Source organism: Schistocerca americana, chromosome 4, assembly GCF_021461395.2.
Source record: "Schistocerca americana isolate TAMUIC-IGC-003095 chromosome 4, iqSchAmer2.1, whole genome shotgun sequence".
NCBI classification, from domain to species: Eukaryota; Metazoa; Arthropoda; class Insecta; order Orthoptera; family Acrididae; genus Schistocerca; species Schistocerca americana.
This window is the reverse complement of record NC_060122.1, coordinates 344645226-344672404: the sequence shown is the minus strand read 5'-3', so window position 1 is coordinate 344672404 and position 27179 is coordinate 344645226. Positions and strand designations below refer to the sequence as shown.

Sequence of the window (27179 nt, the reverse complement as noted above, 5' to 3'; positions counted from 1 at the left end):
ACATACTGAATAAACATTATTAGAAACATTATTAGAATTTTTCCATTTCATATTCTTTGTAAATAAAGTGAATCTGTGTGAGTGGTTGAGATTTTACAGATCGTAGCGGTTGTTTGAACAGCAGGCACAGCACTGCAGTGATTTCATCATCACTTCAGCACTGCAGTGATTTCACCTTCACTTCATTTTAGCTTTTTTAGTAGGTATCAAGACAGCTACAAGATGGATATACTATTCTATCAATTAATGGCTATCAAATATCCCCCTCAGTCCCATGAGACTATCCTTCTGCCGTGTTACAGAATGTAGCTATTTTCTTCAAGATCTCTTAGGGGGGTGGTGCTTTATTGAGTGTTTGCTAACATACACTTATTGTCAAACAATTTACAAACTCATAATATCCTGTTCTGAACCATCACATCAGAAACAAGGGTGTCATCATGAGTGCTCCAGGGAAGTGTGATCGGCATGCTATTATTTTCTATATGAGTAAATGGTCTGGTGGACAGGATGGGCAGCAGTCTGCATTTGTATGCTGGTGATGCAGTTTAGTGACAGTAGGGGGACACAAAAGACTTACACAAAACTTCTAGTTGGTGTGATGAATGGCTGCTAGCTATAAATGTAGAAAAATATAAGTTAATATGGATGAGTAGGAAAAACAAACCCAATGTTTGGACATAGTATTAGTAGTTCCCTGCTTTATACAGGCATGTCATTTAAGTATCTTGACATAACACTGCAAAGCAATATGAAATGGAATGAGCGTGTAGTAGGAAAGACTTCAGATTATTGGGAGAATAGTAGGAAAGTGTGGTTCATCTGTAAAGGAGACTGCTTATAGGATGCTAGTGCAGCCTGTTCTTGAGTACTGCTCAGGTGTTTGGAGTCTGCACCAGATCAGATTAAAGGAAGACATTGAAGTGATTAAGAGGTAGGCTGCTAGATTTATCACTGGGAGATTCAAACAAGATGCAAGGATTGTGGGAAACTCAAATGGGAATCCCTGGGGGAAAGGCAACATTCTTTCAAGGAAAATTATTGAAGATGTTTAGAGACATGTTATTTGAAAGCGACTGCAGAATAATTCTACTGCCACCAACATGCATTTCACATAAGGACCACAAAGATAAAATATGAGAAATTAGGGTGCTCATAGAGGCATATAGGCAATAATTTTTGACTTGCTCTGTTTGTGAGTGGAAGAGGAAAGGAAATGAGTATTAGTGGTACAGGCTACCCTCTGCCATGCACTACATGGTGGCCATCAATCACCCTCTGTGCAGATCCCTTCAGCTTCCCTTTCGTATTTCTAGTGGTGTTCTTATGCAGGGAGTAAAATCCATGGATTTCAAAGGTCATCAGTGTTCATTCATCTCATCAGCACGTCCTGTCCATACTAGCCACTTGCTTCTCATCAAGCCTACAATGTTTGGTTTGTTGTAGATTTCATCCAGCTCACAATTTTGTTGGATCCTAAATTCTCCAGTCATATCATCTTGAAACAGGTCTTGTAAGTTCCTTAAGACATTTTGCTCAAAAATGAGGAGATTATGTCTTTTTTCCAAACACTCCAAAGTTTTGCAACCATATATCCATAAGGGTTGGATCAGTGTTCTGTACAGCTGGAGCATGAAATTCCTTGAGAGGTTGCAAGATTTAAATAGCTGACTCAGACTGAACTACGCTTGGTTTGCAGCTTGGAACCCTGCTTTGATTTCTGCCTTACCCAGTGCATCCTCTGTAAATACAACCACCAGATACTTAAAATTATGAACCCTTTTGTATGATTGGGTTGCAACTGCCAGAGGCTGCAGAGGGTTTCGTGAACAGCCACCAGTCCTGCTCATCAGCAGATACTTGGTTTTTGATTGATTGACAAAGAGGCTGATTCTGCTCACTGTAGCCTCCACATTGTCACTCATCCATGTCAGGCCTTCCTTAAATCTTGACAACAGGCCCACATCATTGAGAAATGCAATCTGCCTTGATCCACCCAAATTTCTCATGGAAATCCTCCCTCTTTATGTTTTTGAACACTAGGTTGAAAAATGTTGCTGACATATCATCTCTTTGTATCAACCCTGTGTTTATGTAAAAGCTCTCCGTCACTTGGTTCCCAAGCTTTGCTTTGCTTTTGGAATCAGTGCAACAAGCCTGAACTAGGCTGACAAGTTTCTTGGCTATTCCAAACTTGGTTAGGCAATTTATCTGGCTCTTCTGGTGGATACAGTCATATGTCTTCTTCAGTTCTATGAAGAGCACATGCAGGTCTTCACCATACTCTCACATCTTCTCAGACCTTCTTGGTGAGCTGTTGCAACACATAGTTTGCCTTTTCTGAAACTGCCTGATGTTCACCTATCACTTCTTCTGCAGCCAGCTGCATTCTATCCTGTATACAGTTGTACAAGGTGTTATCAGGCATTCAGGAGGGTGATGTTTCTGTAGTTTGTGCAGTCTTTTTTGTCACTTTTCATGTATATAGAGCAGATGATGACTGTCTTCCGATCTTCTGCGATCACCTCCAAAATCCAGATCCTCTTGAATAGTTGGTGAATTTTCTTGCATAGTCTCTCTTCTCCTGCTTGTATGACTTCTACCTGGATTCCATCTTCTCCTGGACTTCAGTCCTTCTTCAGCTTCTTTAATTACAATTTTAAATGAAAATTATGAAATCAATATTAGGAAGAAGTACAGACATGTCCCTATAGATGACACAATCTATTATACTCTATAAGGCAGTAACCAGGCACTGATGAAACAATTTCAGTGTACTAGATAATGTTTAGATAAATCTCTCTGACTAACTTTGACCTGTGAGATTGGCTGAGGCCAGAGGACTTCTCACTTTCAATAACTCAATGTTGGGTGTAGTTCTCATAGCAGACTGTGCTTAACAGCAATTGAAATCAGTTGGGACCCTTAAGCTTACAGATTTCAAGTCTTCATATAACTGAAGTTTATTAACTCAAACCTGGCACCAACCAATGTTGCTTCATTGTAACACCTACATCATTAACATATCATCCATTATTCTTTAATACAAAATCAGTATATGGAGTATTTACATTCCCAAATTATCTACTGTGAATATTGCATCCATAATTGAATGTCTTCTGCTGCTCATAATTCCATGGTGGGTGGTAAACAGGAAGATGTCAAATGCATACACCTGTCTATCACTGCTATCTTGGCTGCACACTTTTGTTTGTCCAAAGTTTAGGGCCTCTGGAAAATCATCCAAACAAACTACAAGCAGTAAACATCTTAATATAAATCATCCTAGGTTAATTACTCAAAATACCTCTGAAAGAAATTGTTTCAAGCCAGACTCAACTGCATGTTACTCTCATGTCATATTTGGTGTCATTCCCAACATCATTTATACACACAAATTTGTGTCCTCACAACAGGTCAGCACCATACCATGTTAATAGTTATACTACTTTGAAAAGTCACAGACTACATATAGCTATTAAAAACAGCAACAAAATTGCATGGATGGGAAGCAGTACCCTTATTATACTATCTTCCACATTGGCAACATAAGATGAGCAAAGCAGGAATTTCTTCTTTCTTTTAAAAACTGTTAGTCGGCTTTCTGTCACACCACATTCAAAACTGATTTCATTGTTGGCTGCAAGTTCTTGTGCCTAGTCCCCAGGTCTAAAAGAATTAAAGAAAGATATACAAATATTACTTGTGTTTGCCATTCTTTATGCTGGGATGTGATTTAGGTGCAACAGGCATTCTGCCACAAATTTTCAATTTTTTTCATGAGTTATTAACCATGTATAGCTCACATATTTTCTTCATTACAGATGGAAATACAAAGGTATGTAAAGCATAGCATATGTTCTGTAACCAATAAACAACACAGTTTAATACAGACGACATCTCAGGATGTGTAAACTTCCTACACCAAGTCTCATTTCACAGAAACATTATGTTGAACAAACTGCGCGAGAAACTTCATGAAAGCTCCCATTTCTTTGTTTTTTTTTTTCCCCTCATTAAATTTTAATTTATCTCCAGTTTTGGCATCTCTGTTATATGGTTTAATTCATTAACATTGCAGGATTTAAAAGAAGCACTGATAACAGTTGTGGGAGATGTTCTGGTGGCTGCTGCATGTGTTGCTTACCTTGGGGCATTTACAAACAATTATCGTGTAGAGCTAGTTCAAAAGTGGGTCGAACATATCATGGCTTTGGAGATTCCTGCATCTGAGGTTTTCAGGTAAGTTTGATACTATTCTCTCTGGAACACATTACACAAATCACACCATCAAATTTGCTTCGAGAAATTCATTTCCAAGTGGTTTGGAATACATAAAAAACTGATTTATCCATAAAAATACAAGCATTATTTCCTCAGTAAAAAATTTAATTTGTAATAAATAACAAACAGTGCATTACTGAATTGTATCACAAAGGAACTGAATAAATCAAGATGCCAATGCAGGAGATGCTCTGTAGTAACCAGCAACTAATTGTTAATTAATTCACTGCATGGATCCTAGCAGAACTTCTTTCAAGACTTAAAATGTGACAACTGAAGCTCAATGAAAACCAAATGAGAGTGAGGAGTGTGATGTGAGAAGTGCTCAATGAATTCCAAAGTAAAATTTTGCCAACCTGTTACTTCCACAAACACTTCCATATTCTTGCAACTGACTGTGATTAAATGTAACTAATTACCAGAAAGGCATGTGTTCTGAAAACTCTGAACAGAAGGAATGTGGAAAAGTGTACAACTATTGATTACCTAACACATAAGTTGCTCTAATAATGATTGGATACATGAACAACAATGGGCATTACTTATGTGGGAGCTCAAATGAATATGCCAGCCATCACAAAAATCTGGCTGGTCAATTACGATTTTACCCAACACTACAGAATTGTTTAAAATCAAAACTGAGTAACCTACTGTCTCACACAATGTGATAATGATCAAGCACCAGAACCTCACAATATCATTTGTTTAACAAACTATGTTTCTCCAGATAATCAAACTTCATTACCAAAAAACATAACTGCTAATTATAAATGACATCACACTTACTAGCAATATAATACGTTAACACGAAACGTACAAAAGCCAAGACTGAAACAGAAAATTGCTAAATATACAAAATTGAATAACATAACTGATTTGGAATATAAAATTTACTATAGTTTTGTCAGAAAACACTGCTTGCAAAACTTCATTAACTTCAGGTTTGTTTTTTTTTTTTTTTTTTTTTTTTTTTTTTTTTTTTTTTTTTTTTTTTTTTTTTTTTAAAGGTAATTAAAACTGTTGCAGTACCAGATTCATTAACAGCTTTGGTTAACCACCAAGAATGATTTCATCATAGTAACAGAAATATTTAACTTTACTTTATGGTACATTTAATATTTACATATTAAAGTATTTTCTTATTTTAACAATGTGATAGTCAACTGTTTGGATGATAGGACGTGGACCTTGCTTGTGGTAATAATGATGTGAGTTATTGTAGTAATAGGATTAGTGTTTATGCACACAATATATTGTCCACTGAGTACTTCTACAGCACTGGCAACTCTTTTACTGTTCTAATTCTCTGAGATGGTGCAGCTTACTTGAGGTGAAGCTGCTGACGCAACATAATAGTTCAAAGGCAACGATAACATTAGTGAAGGCCCTCCTTCCAGTTGTGGATACTTTTTAATATGAAACAATGGAAACTCCAGGTAGGGATATCAACAATGTAGGAAAAGATAGATAGCTGCTTACTGTAAAAAGACACATTAAGTTGCAGGCAGGCACAATTAAAAGAGACTTACATAAAGCTTTGAGCCACTACCTTCATCAGCAAAAGAGAAAGACACCATTCATACATACAAACAAGCACACCTCTTGCACATGCAAGCATTAATCTGGAGGGGGCAGTGAAGGAGAAGGGAAAGGGTAAAGGGAAGGAGAATGGGAAGGGCAAAGTTAAGAGCAAGGGCAAGGGCAAGGGGAAGGGGAAGGGGAAGGGATAGTAGTGCACGGGTGGGGTGGGGAGACAAATACATTTGGTGGAGTGTTCAGGGACTTGAATGCCAACAGGCGCAGCATCAGGCTGTTGTGGGGCAGGGTTATGGGACAGGGAGGTGGGGTAAAATGGAGTGAAAAATGAGAAGAGTGGAGAAAGAGGGGTAGGTGGACTGATAGAGGGCAGCGAACAAAAAACTGTAGGAGATGAGAATGTCGGGTCCTGACTGCACCTAACTGCCCTATCCTGTATACACCTTGTCCTAGGGTGCTACCCAGCAGCGCTTCGCTGTTCCCCACCCCTACCCTGCTATCCCTCCCCCCTTTTCCACACCAGCCTCCTCCTTACCCCCACCAGTTGCCATTCTCATCGTGCATTGCTGCTGTTACTCACAGTGTGGCTTCAGCTGCCAGAGGCTGCAGTCACGTTTGTGTGAGTTATGTTTGCCTGAGTGTGTGTGTGTGTGTGTGTGTGTGTGTGTGTGTGTGTGTGTGTGTGTCTGTCGTCTATTTTTGACAAAGGCTTTATTGGCCTGAAGTTTATATTGTGACAGTCTTTTTGTTGTGCTTGTCTGCAACTCAGCATCTCTGCTATATGGTGAATGGTAACTTTCCTTTTCATAATATTGTCAACATATAGTATATTCTTATATGGTGTGTAACTGGATAGGTCATTAACACGGACAATGAACAAGAAAGATCCGAGAACAGAGTCTTGTAGTGTTCCTCTTTTTATTGGGAATATTGCTGATCTCTGCTTATTTACATAAACAAGCTGTAGCCTATTGCTTAAATACGTTTTGGATAAACTGAGTGGTTTATCTTCAATGCCATAATATTCTAATTTTTTAATAATTATCTCAAGTGACACTGAGCCAAAAACTTTGCTTAAATCAATAATTGTTCCAGACATGAATTATTGTTCATTTAAAATTTTGTTGTTTTCAAAGCAGCTATATATATATATATATATATATTGGACGAAAGCGCTGGCAGGTCGATAGACACACAAACAAACACAAACATACACACAAAATTCAAGCTTTCGCAACAAACTGTTGCCTCATCAGGAAAGAGGGAAGGAGAGGGGAAGACAAAAGGAAGTGGGTTTTAAGGGAGAGGGTAAGGAGTCATTCCAATCCCGGGAGCGGAAAGGCTTACCTTAGGGGGAAAAAAGGACAGGTATACACTCGCACTCACGCACATATCCATCCACACATACAGACACAAGCAGACATATTTAAAAGACAAATATGTCTGCTTGTGTCTGTATGTGTGGATGGATATGTGCGTGAGTGCGAGTGTATACCTGTCCTTTTTTCCCCCTAAGGTAAGTCTTTCTGCTCCCGGGATTGGAATGACTCCTTACCCTCTCCCTTAAAACCCACTTCCTTTCGTCTTCCCCTCTCCTTCCCTCTTTCCTGATGAGGCAACAGTTTGTTGCGAAAGCTTGAATTTTGTGTGTATGTTTGTGTTTGTTTGTGTGTCTATCGACCTGCCAGCGCTTTCGTTCGGTAAGTCACCTCATCTTTGTTTTTATATATAATTTTTCCCATGTGGAATGTGTCCCTCTATATATATATATATATATATATATATATATATATATATATATATATATATATATATATATATATTGGTGCACACAATTTTCTGTTAACTTGGATATGACTTGTACTACTGAAATGATTCTATACGTATTTGGCAGGTTTTTATCATCCTACTAACTGGAAAAACCAGTACTGCCATGGTATATGTTACTGAAAACATCTTTGAAAGTATAAAACAGTCACACAAAGCATTATCCATAAAGTACAAATGTATAAGTGCAGCTGCTTTATGTGTCTACAATATGATTTTGTAAAAATCTCTATGACAGTGCCACTTCATAGCTCCTTAGGCAGCTATTACTTTTGCCTACAGCTGTTTCCACTTCACAGTTGATCAAAAGTGCTGCCACTTATCAGGGTTCCTTTAAGTTGACTCAACTGTGGGGGTCTTTAGTAGTAAAGAGTGAAAGTATTGCAACTTAACATGTGATGCGGCAATTTGTTAAACACATCAGTGTTTATGATCTCTTGAACTTTGCTTTATAAAAGAGATGATGAGTTATGGAGAAAATCTTTGGACTGTCTGGAGATGTAGATGGAATCCAAGCGCTTTCGATTTGTCCTTGGATACTTACCCACTGAGCCACAGCCCCCATTCTTTGAAATCCGCCTCATCTCATTTGTTCCTCGTTCTCATCTCTCTCTTCGTCACTCACACACACACACACACACACACACACACACACACACACACACACACACACACTTTTTTTTTTAAATATAAAAGGATTAATATGTGGGTACTCTAACCGTGAGCTAAACACATTCTGAGAAATTACCTTCATCTAGTACTCTGTTTCACAGTGAGAGAAGTAGCAGTTTCATTTCCCTTGCAATACATTTGATAATGAAATTTCGGGGTCAGAAGTAGTCATCTGTTTTGGAATTGCTTAGTTTGTTTATCAATTTGTAGATGTAATTTAAAGTGATAGATATTGAAGCAAATTTCTCACTACTTGTGTGTTTTACATGAGTGAGCAGGGTTCTTACATTTAAAGTAGAATAGAGATAGATAAATAAAGTAGAGTGAGGTTGCTGGCAGTATTTAAAAAATGTTTGTTGAGAGTATCACAGTCAAACAAGATCTTTTTCTTTTATTGGTATTATTAATTAATAGCAGCCTGTTTTTTATTTATTTTTATGATTCACAATATGCTCATCATTTGCACAACTCTTAACATTTCTTATGTCAGATCTGAGGAGTTCCTTCAAATTTATGTAATTTTCCTTCTCCCTATCACTTTCATAAGACTTAGCTTACAGAATGAGTATTAGTATTCTGAGTTTATTAAGTTGTAGAGTGTATCACTTGTTGGTATGATGCTCCTATGTGAAATATTAAAACAGCATATTTTTGTAATAGTAAGGCGTGTCTGTTTTACGTTGTGCTTAATCTCTGTCACAAGAATGGAAAAGCGTTTATCACTATTTTTTATTGTTATCAGTTATGTAAGACAAAACCATTTCCTTTAACTGATTTATTATATTATTTATATTGGATTCCCCCTTTCCAGGATTTTGTATGTCACTTGTTTTTCTTTCATGTAATGCTGCTTGACAAGCTGTAGTGTATTGTAAGAAGGCCTTTGCTGTGACAATTGTAACTGATTTTCTCTCTGAAAAATGTGAATGTATTCTTGTAAATATTAAGCTACCAGTAAGATATAAATTGTTATTTAATATAATATATACAAAGAAAAGCAGCACAAATGGTATCAGATCTGTTTGGTCCATGGAAAAACAACAAGTAAAATTGAACCAGAAGACACTTGAAGATAGATGGTAGAAGCCTACTACCAACATTTCAAGAACCAGTATTAAGTGAAGAATCCAGGAGTACACTATAGCTCCCAAAGGAAATGTTACACTAATTACAATCTGCCCAGAGGCATTTAAGCAGTCATTCCTCCCACAGTCCACCACAAAGGGAACAGGAAGAAACCCTAATACATTGTAGAGTCAGAAGTACCTGTTGCCATGCACTTCATAGTGGTTTGCAGAGCATAGACATAGATTTAACATCAGCAGCACCCATCTGTATAGCAATTTTCCTTTTAATTTAGTACATTATACTAAGTATCTATGTGTTGTTGATGTGTTGTTTGACACTTTTATGGCCTCGAAAGTTTTCATTCTAAGTGGATGAATGAATGTATAAATGCACATCCATTGGTTGTAGAAAATAATAAGCTCATTCCACATTACTGAAGGGTGTATGAATCACAATACATGAGTGAGGAATTTAAACTCCTTATATCTATAACAAAGACTAACTAAGTCCAAACAAAATTACATTCCACATAATTAACAAACACATGTACAGTTAATTTTTCTACCTTATATTTATTTTGCTTCCTGTGCTGCATTTTCTGTATGGGATTTAATGTAATGACTTTATGGCAGATTCTTTACATTTGTAATCTTTTTTGTACTTCACTTCTCTCTGAGTGTAATTTACTCAACATACAAAACTCCATATTTACAATAAAAGTAGGTGCACTTTGATTTTTTAATGCCAGGAAAAATTTATCACCAACAGATCAAATCGTATAGACTTAATGTGTACTACTAATATGAAATATGTATTACTTCAATAGAAACGTTAACGGTTGTCATTCATATTCCACAGTTTAATCAGTGTTCTGGCAGATCCATTTGAAATAAGACAGTGGAATGTCTATGGATTGCCACGTGATAATGTCTCGACAGAAAATGCAATAATGGTCACTAAAGGCAGTAGATGGCCTCTGATGATTGATCCTCAAGAACAGGTATTTTATACAGCCTCTTATTGAACTTTTTCCATTCACTCAACTTTTGTTTCATGTCATTGGGAAATGTAACACATCCAATGAACATAGCTATTAAGCTGCTTCAGCTTTGTATGTCTCCTTAATTAACTATGTAAATATTTTCAGTTTGTTCCTCTGATGAAGCTGGTACTGTGAACGCCAATATTATAGAAACAACTATTGATTCGAATATAATATAAGATTGATTCGAATATAATATAAGGCTCAGAGTGCCCTGCATGCAAGTGAATTTTTTACTTGGCACTACTCCTATTAAAATAGTATATCAGTGTCAGTATCAGATACTAAACCTACGTTGGATGGTACAAATGTTTCCCAATTACACTATAGTCACTAAAGCAGATTTTAAGTGACCAGGAACAGGATCATAAGTGGCAAATGCAAGTTTTGCACTATTCAGTTTTAAGAAGTCTGTCTGAAAACTACCAAGAACAAGTACTTCATATTGGCACAACTTTTCTCAAAAAATTGTTTGCTCAGTCACTCAACTACTTTGGTACCTATTTGTCTTCTTTTTTTATTTACAGTGTTGGATTTATTCAGTGAGAACTTTTGGTAAGTATTAACTTCTTCTGCCTCTCCATCAGCATAATATGCTGGATTCAAGAGCTTCTGTTATCTATAACTCATCAGGTTACCCCTATGCCTCACAACCACAATATGGAGAAAATGATGTACTCTTCCTACAGTGAAAAATGTGAATGCCCATAATTTACAGCTTACAATTACTGCTTAAAATCCTCTCACATTATTTCCAATTCAGATCAATCACATTGGTTGATCCACCTATCACACTTAATTACCAGTAGAATTGTCCTCCAATTACCTGTGATGCCTACAGCATCTACACTCAAATTCCATATTCCTACTATCCTATTACTTTCACCTTTGTGTGGTAGGCCAAGCTCCTAAAACGCTTATAAAAGTCTTGAAAAGGTATAGCTTTGACCTACAGCTCAGCAAACACTAAAAACCGTCCTGTACATGGCACTACTACCTTATGGGTTATTGATAAAATAATAAAAGCCATTACAAAAAATATTTTGTGACATTTGAAAACTTGTTCCCGGCTAAAACTCAGACCTGGGAGCCAGGTTCAGACTAGGACTTGAATTTTCTATTTTTAAGAGTTATCACCTCAACCAGTAGACAACTGGAGCACCTACTACATCCTGTTGCATTTTGTGACTGAGTAAGCCTCAGTAATTTTTCGGAAGTGCCAGCTGAGATAACAACAGAATTTAATCACAAATTGTGTTACTTATCTCATGGAAATATCTCATAGTAACAACACATCAACATGTATCCTGTCTTGTGTAAAGCAAAATGCTGCAAAGCAAGATATCACTGAAGAGAATATGATCCATGTTATGCTAAACTCACTGAACATTGATGGGATACAAATAAGAACAGTATACTATGTGTGTCATAGAATCATGGGAAATTTCTTCAGAACTGCTGAAAAATTTTAAGTGGATTATTCATGTATTTTACAGAAACATAATTAGAAAAATTTTGAGTAGAAATCAAAGTTTTGAGCCCCTGCATACACCTCCTGAAGTAATCTTTACAATAAACTTTGACTAATACCAGTTTAAACAGAGTCACATACACAAAGATTATTCTCTCATTCTGTACATGAACAGAATAAGAAAGACCTTAATGTGTAGAACACTAAAAACGTAACCTCCATCACATATTGTATAATATTTATTCTCAGTATCAATGCATTTACTCAAGCTGTTCTGTCATAAGGTGTTAATATGTAGTACAATAAAGAAAAATGATTATTCTAAGTAAAAATGTAGATAAGCAAACTACACTGCTGTTTACTATGAATTTCTTCTTGAGAACAGATAATGATGGGTGACAAGCTTTCTTACATTTTTACATAATTCTTATGATAACTAATCATTCCTTCACTTGAGAATGTAGCCAGAGCAAAACAGAAACAATGTAATCCAGACTGTAACAGTATAATGAAATGGATAGTTGCTGCTCAACATAAAGCGGAGATGCTGGGTCATAGAAAGTCACAATAAAAAGACCGTTACAGAGTTAGCTTTTGGCCAACAAGGCCTTTGTCAAAATTAGACAACATAAACACATGCACACACTCATGAAAAGGCAACTCACATACATCTGACGACAGTCTCTGGCAGCTGGAGGCAGACTGTGAGCAGCAGCACACTAGGGGAGAGGCAACTGGGTGGGGTTAAGGAGGAGGCTTGGGTGGGAAAGGGGAGGGATAGCAGGGGCAGCATACAGGAATGAGGTGGAGAGAGGGGCAGCTAGGTGCAGTCGGGAGGCTAGACAGAGGCGGAGAAGGAGAGAAGTAAAATGACTGGGTGCATTGGTGGAGTTCAGGACTGTGCAGTGCTGGAATGGGAACAGGAAAGGGGCTAGACAGGTAAGGATGATGATTCACAAAGGTTGGGACCAAGAGGATTACAGGAACGTATGATATATTGCAGAGAGACCTCCCAACTTCACAGTTCGGAAAAGCTGGTGTTGGTGGGAAGGATCCAGCTGGCACAGACTGGGAAGCAGTCATTGAAATGAAGGATGTTATGTTGGGCTGCATCCTCAGTAACAGGATGGTCCAGTTGCTTCTTGGTTACAGTTTGTTGTTGGCCTTTCAGTCAGACAGACAGCTTGTTGGTTGTCATGCCCATGTAGAATGCACCACAGTGGTTGCATCTTAGCTGGTAGATCTCATTACTGGTTTCGCAGGTAGCCTGTCTTTGATGGGATGGGTGATGTTTGTGTCAGGACTGGAGTAGGTGGTGGTGGTGGGAGGGATGTATAGGATGGGTCTTGTATCTAGATCTATTGCAGAGGTATGAGCCATGAGGAAAGGGATTGGGAGCAGGGGTTGTTTAGGGATGGATGAGGATATTGCGTAGGCTTGGTGGGCAGTAGAATACCACTATGGGAGGAGTAAGAAGTATAGTGGGCAGGATATTTCTCATTTCAAGGCACAACAAGAGGTAGTCAAAACCCTGATGGAGAATGTAATTCCATTGCTCCAGTCCTGGGTGTTACTGAGTCATGAAGGGAATGCTTCTATGTGGCTGGACGGTGGGGCTTTGGGAGGTGTCAAGTTACTGGAAAGATAAGGCATGGGAGATCTGTTTTGTACAAGCTTGGGAGGGCAATTACAAGCTGTAAGAACCTCAGTGAGACCCTTGGTATATTTCAAGAGAGACTGCTTCTCAATACAGATGTGACGGCCACAGGTGGCTAGGCTGTATGGAATGGACTTCTTGGTATGGAATGGGTGGCAGCTGTTAAAATGGAGGTATTTCTGGTGGTTGGTAGGTTTTGATATGGACAGAGGTACTCATATAGCCATCTTTGAGATGGAGGTCAACATGAAAGAAGGTAGCTTGATGGCTTGAGTAATACCAGGTGAAGCAAATGGAGAAGAAGGTGTTGAGGTTCTGGAGGAATTTGGATAGGGTGTCACCATCCTTGATCCAGAGCACAAAGATATCGTCAATGAAATAAGCCAGGTGAGGGGTTTGGGATTCTAGGTATTTAGGAAGGATTCCTCTAGATGTCCCATGAATAGGTTGGCATAGAATGGTGACATGTGGGTGCCTATAGCCATACCCTGGCTTTGTATGTAGGTAATGCTTTCAAAGGATAAGTAATTGTGGGTGAGGATATAGTTGGTCATGCTGACTAGGCTGGAGGTGGTGTGTTTGGAATCCATCAGGCATTGGGAAAGTTAGTGTTCAATAGCGGTAAGGCCATAGGCTTTACAGATATTGGCAGAGTTGCCACAGGTTGTGGAAATCAGGGAATATCAGAGAATTTCAAGCCGTCAGGGAAATCAGGGAAATATCAGGTAAATTTGAAAAAAAAAAAAAAAATCACTGGAAAAATCTCCTTTTTGTCTCAATAGATGAAATGGTTTAGTTACTGAGGTGTCATGCATTGTCACTGGCTGGATGCAGCTGAGTACATGTGCTGCTTACGTACTCCCTCATTCCTACTGCTTCTCCCCTTTGCATCACTCCCCTCAGCTTGCAGTCAGTGCTGCCACCACTTCTTGTGACTAGCCTAGCAGCTGCCAAAAAGAGGCTGGGAGTCATCAGGAGTGGTTTGTTTCAATCTGATTCTCAGAGACTGTAGAGGCAACATCCGAAGCCAGTGGTCATGTGAGCCTGAGTTGTGTCTGAGTGATTGTGTGAAAGTGTGTGTGCTCTCATTTTCTGACAAAAGCTATGGCTGAATACTTAGTTTTGATGATGTGATTGTCTTTTCTACACACCTGTCTGTGGTTCAGCAATCATCTTTACAATGAGTTCCTACCTATCCTCATTATTATTGATTCTCAGAGTATTTGTACAAGTTATCTGTTGCATGGATTGACCACTGCGGTCTCATTTCGTCAACATGCTGTCTGTGGTGTGTGAATTGCTGGCCACATGAATGGATTTCCATGATGGGGCCAAAACCAGAGGTCATTTCTGCGGGTAACTGTAATGGATTGGCCCTGCTGATCTGAAGCCACTTGCTTCCCACTAATGTGCAGGCCCTGCCCATCAGATCTAGTCTCACTGATCTGCCCACTGGTTGGGTCTTTTTGTGTGTGGCACACAGTACAGTGGATGTTCATGGTTTATCCATGGACACAGAACTGCGATGCTCCTCAGCAGGCCCCCCAGGGAGCTCATGGTTCTTTTGTGAGTTCATTCGTGGCACACACGAGTCCCAGAGCTATTGCAGGCAATTCTTCCTTCCCTGGCTGCATTTCCTTCACCCTGCCTTCCCTTCCTACCCTCGCTCCTTCCCCATGCCCCCTCCTTCCCCTCTGTCAAAGTTCTGATTTATATAGACTGGTGGCTATCCACTTGGTTTCCTGTGTTCCTTGCAATTTTGTTCCTTCAGTCTGTTCTTTCATCCCTTTAGCATTTAGGTCCCCACTTGAGGTTTGACCTCCATTTCTAAATTTTCTGTTTTTAATGTGACCCATGTTGGGAAGAACTCCCTCCCTAGAATCTATGGTGTGGATTCCTCTCCTCCCTTCCTTCCCCTTTTCCTTCGCACTGTAGCCCACTTCCACCCTGCTAGGTCACCGGCATGCGTAGCCAATCCATGGGGTGGTGCTGTTATGTACCCATATGGCTGAGCCCCCTGACAATACAGGAATCACATTACTGATACCTGAGCTGTTCCGTCCCCAAGTATGCCAAGGAGTAGTTGCTTGTCTTCTTGGAGCATTGGAACTCTCAGAAACGGCAGCCATGCCAGGTGGCCCTTGCTCTAGGTAGGTGGAGCCCCTGAACATAGTGGGTGGTGCCCCTGATCATAGTGGGTGGTATCAGGGCAGATGCTTGGTGCATGAACCATATCAATCTGCAAAAATCTGGCCATTCTCAAATGGCCATCTCTTCGAATGGTGAAGGATCATTGAATGCTGCTTCATACGACCTGGCAACCATCCCTTCCCTGGCTACAGCATGAGAGGAGGGTCAGGCTCGCTGTCCTAGGATGAAACACTTTTCCCACTACCTCATCTATACTAGGACAGATGGGGACACATTCACTACCACAAAGCCATTGTTTTTTATGGAGAATATTGAGGACAGGTTTAGTCAAGTGGAGTCCCTTAGTAAGGTGCGGCCAGGCTCCCTGCTGACCAAAGCTTCTTCTGCTGACCAGTCTGCAGCTCTTCATGCCTGTGATCATCTTAACAATGTCCCAGCGTCTATTACTCCCCACCAATCTCTGAATATCTCCAGGGACGGAGTGATTTTTCATAGGGACCTCATCCTGCAAACTGATGGGGAACTCCAGGTTAATCTGGAGTGCTGCGGCATTCATTTTATTCGATGTGTGCAGAAGTGTAGCAAGGACAACCGCATTGATACCAGTACCTTCATTTTGGCTTTCAAGGGGGAGACCCTCCCAGAAAAGGTCAAAGTTATGTGCTACAGATGTGACTTGAGGCGCTATGTTCCACCACCCATGAGGTGCTTTCAGTGCTTGCGTTTTGGGCATAGGCTTCCTGCTCTATGGCAGACCCTCTATGTGGTGACTGTGGACACCCATACTGTGAGCAAGTCCCGGTGTTCCACCACCTGTGTGTATCAATTGTCATGACTGCCACTTCCCTCACTCGCCAGATTGCCCAGCTTACAAGAGGGAAAATAAGATCCAAGAGTACAAGTCCCTAGATCGCCTTTCTTATGCTAAGGCTCACCTAAAGTATGAGAGGCACCATCCAGTTTCACTATCTTCAACTTTTCCCTTGTTATGTCCTTCCCCCCTCCTACCTCTTCCTTACCCCAGCCCCGTCCCCCTCTACCCTCCCCCTTCCCTGCAGTTTTCGTGACCTCCCGCCCAGGAGCCACTCCCCTCCCTGGTCGAAGAAGCGCCCCATCTTCTTTGGCACCTGCCAGTGATTGGGCTCCCCCTTGGGACCCCTCTCCATGGCATCTCTCAAGCCAGAAGTCTCCTACTGCCACTCAGCTACGAGATGCACTATCTGCACATCCCAAGGTCGCTCACTCTCTTTCGGTTCCAGATCTTGCAGACACCTGTACTCCTTCTGTGCCCTGACCGCCTCCACCCTTGAAGGAGAAGTAGAAGGTACAAAAGTTCCAAGACACAGCCTGCCCAGTGCCCCAGGAGGTGCCATCTGCCCCCATGCAACCTAAGTCTGACATCTTCTTTGTGGTTGTCACCCCATCCTTGTCGGCGATGACCACTGACCGAGTGACATGACCGCCACTCGGCTTCTTTATGTCTAATGCGAACTCTTGCCACATGATCATCCAGTGGAATTGCAACAGATACTATCATCACCTACCAGAAATACAACGTCTTGTCACCTCCTATTCTGCGTCCTGTCTCCTCAGGATAGTATAGCGGGAGGGGGGGGGGGGGGGGGGGGGAGGTCTGCGCATTGGTTTGCTCTGATGTCATTAGTGACTGGATCCCCCTATGTACCAACCTGGAAGCAATAGTGGTTAGAGTGCAAACAACGCAGGCAATCACCATTCCAATGTCTACCTCCCTCCTGATAGGCAACTTCCTTATGCTGAACTGTCTACCTTAATCCAGCAACTCAGCAACTCCTGCCCCTGTTTCTTGTCCTTGGGGATTTCAGTGCCCACCACCCACTGGGGGAGAGTGCCACTTCAATAAGTTGGGGCCTTGTCATTGGCCAACTCATTGTGGACCTTGATTTGTGTCTCCTCAAGGATGATGGTTCCCCTATCCACTTCAATGCTGGTCATAGCACCCTTACTGCTGTCGATCCCACAATCTCCACCCCTGCTATCGTGGCTTCCCTACATTGGTCACCCATGATGAAGTTTGTGACAGTGACCACTTTCTGATGATTCTATCATTCCCCTGCTGCCACCAGGCAGACAGGCCCTCACTTTGGGCATTCTGCAGGGCCAGTTGGCTTTTATATATGTCAGCTGTGCACTTTTATACCTCCCTCTCCAATTCTATGGATGCAGTCATGCAAGGCATCTCTGCCACTATTCTTCATGCTGCTAGTACTGCTGCCCCCTATCCCCAGTTCCCCCTTGTTGTCGACTGGTACCGTGGTGGACCAAGGACATAACAGTCTCTGTCCAGGACCACCGACAGGTGCTGCAACAATTTAGACGATATCCTTCACAGACCAACCTCCTCACATTTAAGCTTTTCTGTGCTAAGTCTTGTCACCTTATTAATCAGAGTAAAAAGGAATGCTGGGAAAGGTATATTTCCTTCCTGGGGACGTATGCCTCTTGACTGCAGGTTTGGTCCAAGCTCCATAGCTTTCTGCACTGCTAGCGACAGTCAACTGTCCAGGGTCTTAACCTCCAAAGTGCTCTGTGCACTGATTCGTTCGTCCTTCCAGAACACCTCACAACATAGTGTGCGACAGCATCACCATGCTCTTCCTATCCTGCTGTCTTTCTCCAGCAAAAATGCCAAGTTGAACAGACCCCCCCCCCCCCTCCCCCTCTGTTTCAACCTGCACTACACTGAGTCCTATAATGAACCTTTCACTGAATGCGAATTCTTGCAGACTCTTTATCTCTTCATGGGACACAACCACAGGCCTGGATTCCATCCACAACCAGATGATTCAATACTCGGACATTCCCCAGAGGCAACATCTCCTCAGGGTCTTCAACTGCATTTGGCTCACGGGTGCTTTTCTGTCACAATGGCGAGACAGTATACTTGTATCCATCCTTACCCAGGAAGAGCCCATCATCTATCAACATCTACCACCCAATTAGCCTGACAAATGACCTTTGTAAACTGCTCGAGAGGATGGTTAGCTTCAGATTATACTGGGTACTTGAATCTCGGGGCCTTTTGGTCTGTATCAGTGTGACTTCCGGGCAGGACAATCACCAACTGCCCATTAGGTCAGATTGGTAACAGCCATCCAACAGGTTTTTACTAGCCACCAGCACCTTGTTGCAGTCTCCTTTGACTTGCATAAGGCATATGACATGGATGGCGTCATCACATTTTAGTTACCCTCAATGACTGGGGCTTCTGTCACCCCCTTCCAATTTTTATCCATGAGTTTTTATCTCACCAGCTCTTCCAGGTTCGGGTTGGATTCAGGAGAATGATATTGCACAGGATTCTGTGCTAAGTGTCACACTCTTCCTCATAGCCATCAATGGGCTTGCAATCTCTGTTGGACCTACGGTTACCCCGGCATTGTACATCGATGATTTTTGCACCTGCTGCAGCTCCCCCTCCCTCCAAAATGCAGGTTACGCATTTTTGGGCTTCAACCCACAGTACACCCTGATCCAGAACTTTGTTTAGACGACCAGCTCCCAGATGTTGTAGCACAGTCCCATTTTGCAGACCTTATTTTTGATAAAAAGTAGACATGGCTGCCCCATTTCTCCACCTAAAGACTACATACATGTGGAAGCTTAATGCTCTCCACCTCCTGGCCCACACATCTTGGTGTCCAGACCATACCACTCTTCTCCACCTTTACCGTGCTCTGGTCTTGTCCAGACTAGATTATTGTAGTCAGGTTTATGGCTCTGTGGCCCCTTCCACATTGCAACTACTTGGCCCTGTTTACCATTGTGGGGTGCATCTGGCTGTTGGTGCCTTTCACACTAGACCTTCCTCACAGAAGCAGGGATCACCCTCTACAAATACAAGGAAGCCAACTCCTGGTTTCTCACACAATCACTATTTACCAATTCTCTGACTATCCTGTGTAATCTGTCCTCTTTGCAAAGGGATGTCTCCCTCCTGACGACTGCCTGTAGGTGGGACTGCTGGTTGACATACATCTCACTTCCTTCTGTCAGGATCTCCTCTCCACCCACTGGAATGCACCCCATGTATTTCCTCCCATACCCCCTCTTGGATGGTACCTAGACCACAGATTAGGACCAATCTATTCCAGGGTTTTAAGGTCTCTGTCAACCCTATTGTTTTCCAGCATCTTGTACATGACATCCTTGCAGAGTTCCAGGGTCCACCATCTTCTACACTTATGGTTCTAAAACAATTGGTATGGTAGAATATGCCTTCACATTGCCTATGGCTTAGAACACCATGTATTGCCGGGATCATGTGGTGTGTTAAGAGGAGAGCTCCTAGTCATTCATAGAGCCCTCCACTTTGTTTCTCAGGCCTCCCTCCGCAGTGTTTTAATTTGTTCAGACTCAATGAGCAACCTGCAGGCTATTGACCAATGCTACTCTCATCCCCCTTTGGTCTCTGCTATCCATGACCTTTTCTCTTTCCTTGTCTGTAGTGCCTGCTCAATCATGTGAGCATCCCAGGGAATGAACTGGCTGACCATTTGGTTAGAGACACAGATACTTACCCCCCATTCCCTTTCATGGTTCCAGCTAGGATATGTGGATCTACATCAAATGTCTCTTTGCCCAAAATTGAAATCACATCTGGTGTGCTACTGCTCATAGTAATAAAGTCTGTACAATCAAGGAGTCTACTGCAGTCTGGTGTTCTTCCTTCTGCTCCTCTCAGAAGGAGTCCACTGTTTTATCCCATCTATGCATTGCTCATACCAGACTCACCCATTGTTTCCTCCTGTGTAACAAACCACCCCCACAATGTGGTTGTGCATCCATAATGAAGGTGTCCCATTTCTTTTGGCCCTTCGTGCTAAGTATAGTCTTCCCAATTCCCTAATTTTAATATTAGCAGATGATTCATGGATGGTTGAACTGGTCCTCAGTTTTCCTCTGTGAAAGCGGTCTTTATTTCCAGGTATAAGGTTTTGCTTTACTCTTGGAGCAGGGGCAGGGTGGTTGTATTTAGGACATCTCTGCATGACTTCTCAGTGTGGGACCCCATGACCACTCCCTCATGGAAAGACCATCATTTTTTCCAGTTTATAGATTTGGTCTCAACTTTTATGCCTTTCACTGTGTGTGTTTTAACTTCATTATTTTATAATCTGACTCTCCTGACTGGATCCATCCGTTTTTAGCAGACCCTCTTCTTCTCTGAGTGACTTTGAAAATGCGGGACTGATGCCCTCACCATTTGGTCCCAAAAACCCTCTCAATTAATCAATCAATCCTCAGCAGGCCAGAGGTCATGGGTGATGGATTTTAGGAATTGCGACTGTCTCACTGCAAGTACATTGTACAGTCCGGTGTTTTACAGACATTTTATTTCTTCTAGTTCATTTTGGCACTTCAAAAATAGTTTATATATTAGGAAGTATGGATGATAAGAAGAAGAAAATTGTGTCAGTCACTGGCAGTTTGTATGCTATGGACTCATATATTTCTCAAAAGAAAAATCACACGATACCTGTAAAATAATAGGTATAACAAAGGGGGTAATAACAGACAGTAATGAACATAGTAGGACCAACATTTTATTGGTGGTCACCTACAGTGTTAGTTTACACAGCTCTTCCCCACCTATATACTTCTTTCAAGAGGCCTACTTTTTTTCTGATCTTGGTGAAGGTATTTTAAACCTGTCCTTCAACTCCAAGGAGATGCATATTTTTTGTCATCAAATGTGTTTCATTTTATTGAAACAAAATAACTTAAGTGGTCTTAATGAAACACAGATCCCATTTGGCTTGTTTTCTCCTTCTAAAAACAGTTCATTACAAAAGATGTTGATGTTAGTACTTAAGATTTTTGAACACATCAGGGAATGCCATCCTCATTTGCAGTATTCTCAATAGTTTGTCAGGGAAAATGCTAAAACTTATCTGGAAATCAGAGAAATATCAGGGAATTTCACTTGGAGGAACTTGTGGCAAGCCTGGTTAGTGTAAAGGGAGGTGACATCAATAGTGATGAGCAGGGTACCGTGTGGTAAAGCAACAGGAACTGTGGAGAATTGGTGGAGGAGATGGTTGGTATCTTTTATATGGGAGGTTAGGTTGTGGCTAATAGGCTCAAGGTGTTGGTATATGAGAGCAGAGATTCAGTGGGGGCCCAGTAAATGGCCACAGTGGGGCGTCCTGTGTGGCTGGGTTTATGGACTTTAGAAATCATGTGCAAGGTAGGAGTGTGGGGAATAGTAAGGATGAGGAGAGAGATGGAGTCCAGGGAGAGGTTCTGTAGTGGGATAATGATTTGAGTAGAGACTGGAGATCCTGCTGCATTTCTGAAATGGGGTCACTGTGGCAGGGTTTGTAGGTGGATGAATCAGACAGCCCTTACAGTTCAAAACAACAGTGGTGGATCCTTTGTCAGCAGGAAGGATTATAAGATCAGGATCAGTTTTTAGGTGGTGAAGTGCAGTTCTTTCTGCAGATGTAAGGTTGGTTTACATGCTGAGGGATTTGGGGAATGATTGTGAGGCAAGGTTTGAGGTTAAGAAATTCTGGAAAGTTAACAGGGAATGACCTGATGACAGTGGTGGTGGATCTTGGTTGGTGGGAGGAGTGAACTGAGTCAGATGTGTTTCAGCATTGGTCTTTAGTTGAATGTGATTGGTAGGGTTAGTAGCAAAAAAATGTTTCCACTGTAGGGACTGGGAGAAGGAGAGGAGGTCTTTAACAAATCCTGCATGACTGAATTTGAGGATGGGGCAAAAGGTCAGGCATTTGGAAAGGACTGATACTTCCGTGGGGTTAATGCTTTTGGAGGAAATGTTCATGATTGTGTTTCAGGTCTGTTTATCTTCTGGATTATGTGTGGTGGTGGGGTTTGCAACATGACAAGAGAAACACTGGAAAGAATTGAAAGAAGGACTGACACTCAGTATACCAATACATTAGAAGATAGTAACAAAGGAAAACAGCACTGGGTTAGGATGGAAGGAAAGCTGACAAGCAAAATCAAAGAATGGAAAATCCAGTACAGAAAGTAACAATATAATGAAAAGGATAGTTGCTACTTACCATACAGCGGAGATGAAGAGTTGCAGGAAGGTCCAACAAAAAGACTGTAACACAATTGGCTTTTGGCCAACAAGGCCTTTGTTAAAATTAGACAACACACACACACACACACACACACACACACACACACACACACACAAAACTCACACACATGACCAAGTCTCTGGCAGCTGGAGCCAGACTGTGTGCAGTGGGGCATTATGGGAGAGGCAATCATGTGGCAGTAACGAGGAGGCTGCTTGGGAGAGGGATGGATAACAGGGTAGGAGTGGACACCAGTAAAGTGCTGCTGGGAGCATGCAGGTATGAGATGGAGACTGGGGTACCTGGGTGCAGTTGGGAGGTTAGATGGAGGGTGGCGATTACTGGAGCCTCATGACTCATATCCCTGTAATAGACCTAGATAAAAGACCTGTCCCATACATTCTTCCACCACCACCTACTCCAGTCCCACCACAAACATCACCCACTGCTGTGAAACCAGTCATGTGATTTACCAGCTAAGCTGCAACAACTGTACTGCATTCTACATGGGCATGACAACCAACAAGCTGTCTGTCTACATGAATGGCCACTGACAAACAGTGGGCAAGAAACAACTGGACCATTCTGTTGCAGAACATGCCACACAACACGATGTCCTTCATTTCGGCTGTCTGGAGCCCTCCCACCAACACCAGCTTTTCTGAATCAAGCAGGTGGTGGGAACTCTCCGTGCAATGTATCCTAAAGTTCCCATAACCTTCTTGGTCTCAGCCTTTATTAGTCATTGTCCTTACCCATCTATCCCCTTTCCTGTTACCATTCCAGCACTACACAGCTCTCAATTCCACCAACGCATCCAGTCTTTTTACTCCTCTCCTTTTCCACTAACCCCTGCCCTCCATCTAAGCTCCCAATTGCATTAGCTACCCCACTCTCTACTTCATCCCTGCATACTCCCAGCAGCACTTTACCGTCCTTTCACCCCTACCTTTCTATGCCTCCTCCTCCTCACTCCAACCTCCTCATTTCTCCCACCTGCTTGCCTTTCCCATAACGCTCAGCTGCTTTCAGTCTGGCTCCAACTGCCAGAGACTGTGGTCATGTGTGTGTGAGTTGTGTTTTCATGAGTGTGTGTATCTTTGTGTGTGTGTGTGTGTGTGTGTGTGTGTGTGTGTGTGTGTGTGTGTGCGTCTGACTTGGACAAAGGCCTTGTTGGGTGAAAGCCAATTGTGTGGCAGTCTTTTTGTTGTGGCTTTCTGTGACTCAGCATCTCTGCTACAAGGTGAGTAGCAACTATCCTTTTCATTATATTATTACATACCATCCCAGATTTTCCAGTGTTTGTATTTTCAGACTGTGTATTATTTGTGAAGTACTGTAAGCTAATGTGTGCAATAGTGGGGTTGGTGGGATGGCAATTCTCTGCCAAAGATGGATAGATGTGCAGCAAGATTATGTAGCTCATAGACATAACTGCTTTTTTATTGCTGTTTCTTTACAATCTTTGCACTCTGAAACTGCTAGCATTGATGGCAAGCAATTCTCTGCCAAAGATGGATAGATGTGCAGCAAGATTATGTAGCTCATAGATATAACTGCTTTTTTATTGCTGTTTGTTTACAATCTTTGCACTCTGAAACTGCTAGCATTGATGGCAAGCAAGCTGAATATGCCATTTCAGTGTCTCCCAGTGGGTCATCCTCTGGTCCAGTCTTGCTGGTGTAAGTTCTGGCCACTGTTGCTGTGTCGAGAAATCCCATGTTACAGCTGGCCAGTAGCATAATCAGCCTGGCAAAGAATGTCTGATGTTGTGAACATGACAGGCTGCATCTCAACCCTAGTGGTACAGGGCAAAGGAGTCCTCCATTGGCAGCTCAGCAAAGAATGGGGATGAGCAGATCCTTGTATTATAGTTCTGTGAAGGTGGCAGAGAGTATTTTGCCTAGCACCTAGTACTTGTGCTGTCAGGTGGTGAACTGCAGTTCAGAGCCCTGTTGTGATACTGATGGTAGAATCATCAACACAACATTCACCAACACAGACTGGACATCACATTACTCCCCAGCTGTTTGATGATGATGTGCTGTCTTTGGGATGGTTTAAATAGAGCTATCCAGTCCTCACAGTTGCAGAAAGTAACTTGTTTCTGGGTTATGTCAAAATATCTCAAGTAGGTCTGGTGTCATCATTTGAAAGGAGGACGATGCTAAAATAGACCATCCACAAGAATTACAGAATCACCAGGTCCCTTCCTTGGTGGTTGGCAAAAACTATGGCATGGTTATCACTCTGGACTGTGACAGAGATTATGCCATTATGTCTCCTCCCTTCTTAGTTTAATTTGGTCCTTTGGATTGTTATTTATGAACCAAGCTGCAGAAGAGACAATGATGTATCTGGTACTGGTTCTAAATTTCACATTCTACTGCACAAATTCAGAGTAAGCAATTCTTGTGTCACTTTTCCACTTGGCATGTCTTTCTTTTCTTTTTATATAAATTTTACTTCACTCATTGATATTGAGTCACTTCTTCCCTTGTTCTGTCAGGACTACTATGGACCTTTAGGTAAAAGGAAGGTAAGAGTAGGGTTTGGGCAACTGTCTGTCTGAGGTGGCAGTACACAATACTGGCAGCTGATGTTGAGGTGTCTATAGTTACCAGTTGGTGGTGGAGTCCTATATGACACCTTTTCATGCAGATATAATCCTTGATATTTCAGTTCTATATTCTGTGCACTCCTATAATGTCTTTGCTCATAACAAGTAAAAATGATGACCACAATGTTTGCCGTGGAATATAAACACTGAAATCCTATCCTTTGGAAAATTTCCATTTTCTCTGTAAGTACCTCCTAAGGACATTCCGTTACTGTTTCCTGGGAGTGGAACAAGGTGAAATCATATAACTTGGGGATAATGTGTATACATTGTGCAGGGCAGATGTTGACTAACACAGTTCAACAGCAATGTAATGTCCGTATGGAGAGCAGGACAAGGGACTGTCTGTGCAGAGTCACTAGTAGTATTTCACGTATTTTCAGATACACAAAGTTTTGCACAGCTTCCCAGGCTACTGGGTAAAATGGAGGGTATAACATTCAAATCTGCAGTCTCCGCAACTTAATGGCATTTGAATATCAATTTTCACCCATGTATTATCTTGTGTATGTGTGGAAGTGCTCAGTGATCACACAGTAGTACAATGATGAGGATTCTTCTCCCACTGTTGTCATTAGCTCTACCTGTACAAGCGTATTGCTTCAATCTTATGTAACCCTTGCTGGAATTGATCTTGAGGCAGGGTACAGGTCCTAACCCACCAAGATCAGTGTCTAAGATGGCTCCCATTAGTTCAGTGTTTTCTATACGTCAGTAGATATTGCTATCAAGTAAACGTTTGGAGTTGGTTTGCAATCATTAATTGGGTGCCTACATTATACAGACAATCCATAAATATCCCAAAGTCATGGTTAGTGATGTTTGCCAATGCCTGACTGTGGGACATTGGCATCAAAGCCAGGGAGCAGAACTGTCTAGTATTGCTTACTAATGTTCTTTTTGAGTGTGATCAGCTGCATAGTATGCAGGATTGTTGTTCCCTTGTTGATGTTTGGATCCACTTGCACTTGCTGTAATGCCTTGTTGATCCTTTCTAAGTCCTCTACATCAGCTGCACTGAAAATGGTTTTCAAGTTTGTACCTCCTGCATCTAACTGACCTTTTTTAAAAAAAGAAAAAAGAAAAAACTGATGTTCGCACTGTTTGTCATTGAACGTTGTCTGGTTTCCCATTGAAAGTTGCAATTTGCCATAAGTGTCTTCTAACTTAAATTTAGTACTCCATTGCCCACATGTTACAATCCAGCCTCAGGGTCTCCTGATGATCGGACATTATTATATTCAGTTGGTAGGTGAACAATATGCCATTTGTTAAAGGACATACCATGCGGACTCCTGCTATCCTGCAACAGCGCAGCAGACTTATTGTGATAAGTCTTCCCATGTTATTTTTCTCTTTCATCCTGCACTTCATGCGTGGCATTGGAATTGCTCTCTCCTGTCCTTATGTACAGCTATACTGTGCCCTAAAGGGAGACAAAATCCTGTTGTTAGTTTATTATTCTTTTTGCGGTGTAAGTGCATAGTGATGTGTCAGAATAAATGTACAAGTGTCCTGCTTCTCTTGCCTAGTTTTATCCTTCAGTTCCTTTTTCCCAGGCAGTCTCCTTCCCCCTCTGAAGGTGCTACCAGAAGTGGAGGCAGCGCCTCTAGATTTCCTTTGAAAGGGCAGATATGACTTGTGTGAACTGCTGTGGTACAAGTTGAAAGTTGTAATTTAATGTCAGTAGGTGACATCATTTCTACTATTTAATATAGTCCTTGGTGACATGTAACAAATTTTTTAGTCATTCC

At 41.6% G+C, this 27179-nt stretch overlaps 1 protein-coding gene across 1 annotated transcript in view; it reads left to right on the top strand.

Moving 5' to 3' along the window:
• The window catches only part of LOC124613475 (dynein axonemal heavy chain 6-like), a 984594-nt gene that overhangs the window by 659714 nt on the left and 297701 nt on the right, over positions 1-27179 (top strand). Inside the window, exons 106-107 of the mRNA XM_047142181.1 lie at positions 4082-4242; positions 10246-10387. Coding sequence (XP_046998137.1) covers positions 4082-4242; positions 10246-10387 — 303 coding nt within the window. The remainder of the gene's footprint in view (positions 1-4081; positions 4243-10245; positions 10388-27179) is intronic.